This window comes from Mustelus asterias, unplaced genomic scaffold (genome assembly GCF_964213995.1).
Source record: "Mustelus asterias unplaced genomic scaffold, sMusAst1.hap1.1 HAP1_SCAFFOLD_42, whole genome shotgun sequence".
Classification (NCBI taxonomy): Eukaryota; Metazoa; Chordata; class Chondrichthyes; order Carcharhiniformes; family Triakidae; genus Mustelus; species Mustelus asterias.
In genome coordinates this window covers 762,720-767,270 of record NW_027590119.1, presented here as the reverse complement: position 1 = coordinate 767,270, position 4,551 = coordinate 762,720, and the positions used below count along the sequence as shown (strand labels likewise).

The window sequence follows — 4,551 nt, the reverse complement described above, 5'->3', positions numbered from 1 at the left end:
CCGAACTCCCACTCACCTGATGAAGGAACAGCCTGTTCCGAAAGCTTGTGGCTTGTGCTACCAAATAAACCTGTTGGACTTTAACCTGGTGTTGTGAGACTTCTTGCTGAAACTGAAGCATAATATCTTTACTTCCATGTTCAATTTCTCTCATAATAAAGGATAGCATTCCATTTGTAAGAACTTTGATTTATTTGAATGAAGATTTATGGGGGTTCTCTTGTTTGCAATAACCTCCCTAATCGTAAATCACACCAGGTTCCAGCGACTTAACCATATGGCAAGAAAGAAAGCTTCAAATGGTGAAATTAGAAAGTTTATTAACCATTAAAAATGTAACAAGTCAGAAAGATAAAAAGCAAAGTGTCGATTAACAGTTAATAGAGAAAGCTTAACATTAACAATTGAACAGACTTCTCTCCATCCCTCTCAGACCAGGACATGAAGTGACCGCTCCAAAAACATGGATAACTTGTAAAACCAACAGCTCTCCACACCTCTCTGTAAACATCTCTCCCTCCACCTCTCTCTACCAAATTGCCTTCTCAAGATCACTGTTTTATACTTTAAAAATGTCAAAAGACCATCTTAGCCAATTCCCATAAATCTTCAATTATAAACTAAAATAGACACGAGTTTCCTGGCAATTTAAAAACAAATCAACTGTCTGCTGAAAGGGTTAACTTTTCTACAGAACCGAAAGGGGTGGCGAGTGAGCAGAAATAAACTTGACACTTTACACAAGTTTTAAAAACTTCCCAAACAACAAAACAAACTTGATTTTAAACTTCACCCATGTTTTTTGTTATATTCATCAACCTAATTATTTTAATTTGATCAGTTATTGTTGGGATTGGTAACTTCCATTCTTTATAAACTGGTTCACTCATTTTGTTAAGTCTACATGGGCTCGGAGAATCAGAACCCAGACTTTATCATCCTTATCCTTTTTCTCCTTTTGCCACCACTCCCTCTGTTTTGCGGGAGGGTCGTGGGGATTCCAATCAGAACTAATCATTTTATCATATAAGTAAACTACTGCGGATGCTGGAATCTGAAACAAAAACAGAAAATGCTGGAAGATCTCAGCAGGTCTGGCAGCATCTTTGGAGAGAGAATAGTGCCAATGGTTTGAGTCTGGATGAGTCTGACAAAGTGTCATCCAGAATCGAAACGTTGGCTCTATTCTCTAATCATTTTATCTATAAGCTTCTTGTTCTTAGTTTCCAAATGGCAGGTAAGAGACCTGTCCAGTCCCCACTCGAGCTCTGATTTTTCACTGACCATGCTTGGGTAGGATTATAACTGTTAGAATCTACTCTCAGAGATCTGGTTTTGAGTCCAGTGCTACTTGGAGTATACCATCACTTCACCAAATATCGGGTCACAAATCCCTCACAGTTCTTATCACAAATTGACGATAGGTTAAGCAATGGTTCAGAATGCTTTTTAACTTCTTAACCAACTACCTAGTACTGTTTGGTCGGACCCCCTTTTTACAGATTCAGGAATCTCAGCTGCTGAACACCTGCCGATCCTGGAATAAATTTAATTCTAACTCATTCTGAGTAAATATTCTCACCAGGTCCTCTGTCGGGGCCCTGCTAAGCAGCTTTAATGGTCCGTGATTGCAGAAACTGAGCAGTCACAGAAATGTGGTCAAGATAGTCCAGTCCCAGAATGCCTCACATTCAATCTGCAGTCCTTCAATTATAACAGAATATGTGGCTGTATGTAGCTGCCTCGGCCGTGGTCAACCCCAACACTGCCTTCCTGAACTGTTACAATGCCTGAGGTGTAAGTACATCCACAGTGCTGTTAGGGAGGGAGATTGTAAGTGGATACCAGATTGATATATTCCATTCAACCACACCCAAGGTGAGTTATTCCAATTCCCTTATTGTCCAGGACAATATATTCACAATATCTTTAAAACAGAAATTAAACATTCCCATTTGATTTCAGACAGTAACATATTCTGTTAGTTTGTTCTTTATTGTCAATGTCAGGCTGGGGTTGTTCCTCTTGGAGCAAAGGAGGTTGAGGGGAGATTTGATAGAGGTGGACAAGATTCTGACAGGTTTAGATAAGGTGGACAAAAAAAAGCTGTTCCCATTAGCTGTTGGGACAAGGACGAGGGGGGCACAGATTTAAGGTTTTGGGTCAGAGAGGAAGGGGGGATGTGAGGAAGAATATTTTGATGCAGCGAATGGTAATGACCTGGAACTCGCTGCCTATGAGGGTGGAGGAAGTGGAGACAATAAACAATTACAAAGGAAATTGGATGGGCATTTGGGGCGTTTCAAACAGAAATGCTGACTAAATATCTCTGAACTTCCTCACACCCTGTCACTCTGTGATCCTTGTGAAATCTGAAACCAGGTATTCGCAACAAGACGCAAAGAGCATCAGCCCACTGGAGGCAAAGTCATGAGACCGGCCAGTCCAGCAGAAAGAAACCCTCCGACCCTCCCCATTGACCAACTGTGAGAATGAACAAAATGCAGTCCTGGATGTAATTGAGAGCAGAAACAATAACAGCAGAATCCAACCCCTGGAATCACTCGTGAACTTGTTGGTGTCTCAGCAGGGTTGATGAAACTCTGAATCCCTTCCCACACTGAGAGCAGGTGAACGGCCTCTCCCCAGTGTGAATGCGCTGGTGTCTCCTCAGGCTGGATAACTGAGTGAATCCCTTCCCACACTGAGAGCAGGTGAACGGCCTCTCCCCAGTGTGAACTCGCTGGTGTATCTGCAGGTTAGATAATTGACTGAACCCCTTCTCACACTGAGAGCAGGTGAATGGTCTCTCCCCAGTGTGAAGTCGCTGGTGTGTCTGCAGGCTGGATAACCGAGTGAATCCCTTCCCACACTGAGAGCAGGTGAACGGTGTCTCCCCAGTGTGAAGTCGCTGGTGCGTCTGCAGGCCGGATAACTGACTGAATCCCTTCCCACACTGAGAGCAGGTGAATGGTCTCTCCCCAGTGTGAACACGCAGGTGCATCTGCAGGTTAAATAATCGACTGAACCCTTTCCCACACTGAGGGCAGGTGAATGGCCTCTCCCCAGGGTGAACTCGCTGGTGTTTCTGCAGGGTGGATAAATCAGTGAATTCCTTCCCACACTGAGAGCAGGTGAACGGCCTCTCCCCAGTGTGAATTCGCTGGTGTTTCTGCAGGGCGGATAACTGACTGAATCCCTTCTCACACTGAGAGCAGGTGAACAGTCTCTCCCTCGTGTGAACTCGCTGGTGTGTCCGCAGGCTGGATAAATGAGTGAATCCCTTCTCACACTGAGAGCAGATGAACGGCCTCTCCCCAGTGTGGCTGCGCCGATGAACTTCCAGCTCTGATGGGGCTTTGTATCTCTTCCAACAGTCCGCACATTTCCATGGTTTCTCCATGGCACAGGTGTGCTCGCCTCTCTCTTGGGTGGACAATCAGTTGAAGCCTTGTCCACACACACAACACGAGTACAGTCCCTCCCTGCTGTGAATGTTGTGATATTTATTCAGGCTGTGTAACTGGTTAAAGCTCTTTAGTCAGTGCACTGGAACACTCTCACTCGAGTGTGGCAGTGTGTTGGTGCTTTTCCAGTCACACTGATGTTTGAAATCTTTTCAAACTGACAGACCAAACAACCATTTCTCCTTCTGGATTCAAAGGCCGATGATATTCAGGTCCCAAGGAATATGACTCTGTCAGATCTAGACGTGACGGTTGAGATTTCGGCCTGTGATTCCTCTTCCAATATCCTGTAAAACAAGTTTACAAAAGTCATCAGTGTCAGTACAGGATAGAAATTCAGAACACACAATTCTAGTTTCTATGGAACATTCTTTCCTCTCTCCAGACTCGAAACATTGGCTCTATTCTCTCTCTATCTGGGGGATAGCGTGGGAAATGATGCTGCGGTAGATCAGCCAATTCTCAATGAATGGTTGAAGCAGTTCGATGGGCTGAATGGCCAACTGCAGCTCCTGTTTCTTATGATTTGTGTGTGGTGGACAGGAAGCAGTGAGCATGGATCTGTCAATCAGCCTCAATCAGCACCTTCAGGAGAATTGGGAGGGTGAATATTAGATACAGCAGAGTGAGAATGGAGGGAGAGTGTGTGGGATGGAGATTTACAGCTTTTGGGGAACGAGAGAGGAAAGAATGTTCATTAGAATCATAGAATTCCTACATCTTATCAACCGTCCCTGAGCTTTCACAATGAATCTCTCTTCTCAGGACATTCTTATCTCTGACTTGTCTGTACTGCTGGCAGTCTCACAAAGCAGCTGCCTGTGTGTTGATACAAGGGGCCCTGCGAGGCAAGTTTAATGCTCCATGACTGTGTCTTTAATGACTGAATAACTATAGGAATATGGTCAAGTCAGCTAAATCACATGATGCTTTATATTTCGGTTAGTAACTGTCCATTTTGTTAACATTGCACATTTGGATATATAAATACATATAAAGGCAAAGTATTGCGGATGCTGGAAACTGAAACAAAAACAGAAAATGCTGGAAAATGTCAGCAGGTCTGACAGCATCTGTGGAGAGA

The 4,551-nt window shown here is 44.0% G+C and overlaps 1 protein-coding gene across 1 annotated transcript; it reads right to left on the bottom strand.

Moving 5' to 3' along the window:
- Positions 1–307: 307 nt before the first annotated feature.
- On the bottom strand, positions 308–3,724 carry LOC144482788 (uncharacterized). The gene has a single exon (XM_078201650.1). The coding sequence runs from the start codon at positions 3,401–3,403 to the stop codon at positions 2,561–2,563; it is 843 nt and encodes a 280-aa protein (XP_078057776.1). The 5' UTR covers positions 3,404–3,724; the 3' UTR covers positions 308–2,560.
- Between the last annotated feature and the right edge of the window lie 827 nt (positions 3,725–4,551).

Coding starts and splice junctions, on each gene's coding strand:
- LOC144482788 (XM_078201650.1), bottom strand. CDS start 3,403: ATGGAGAAACCATGGAAATGTGCGGACTGTTGGAAGAGATACAAAGCC.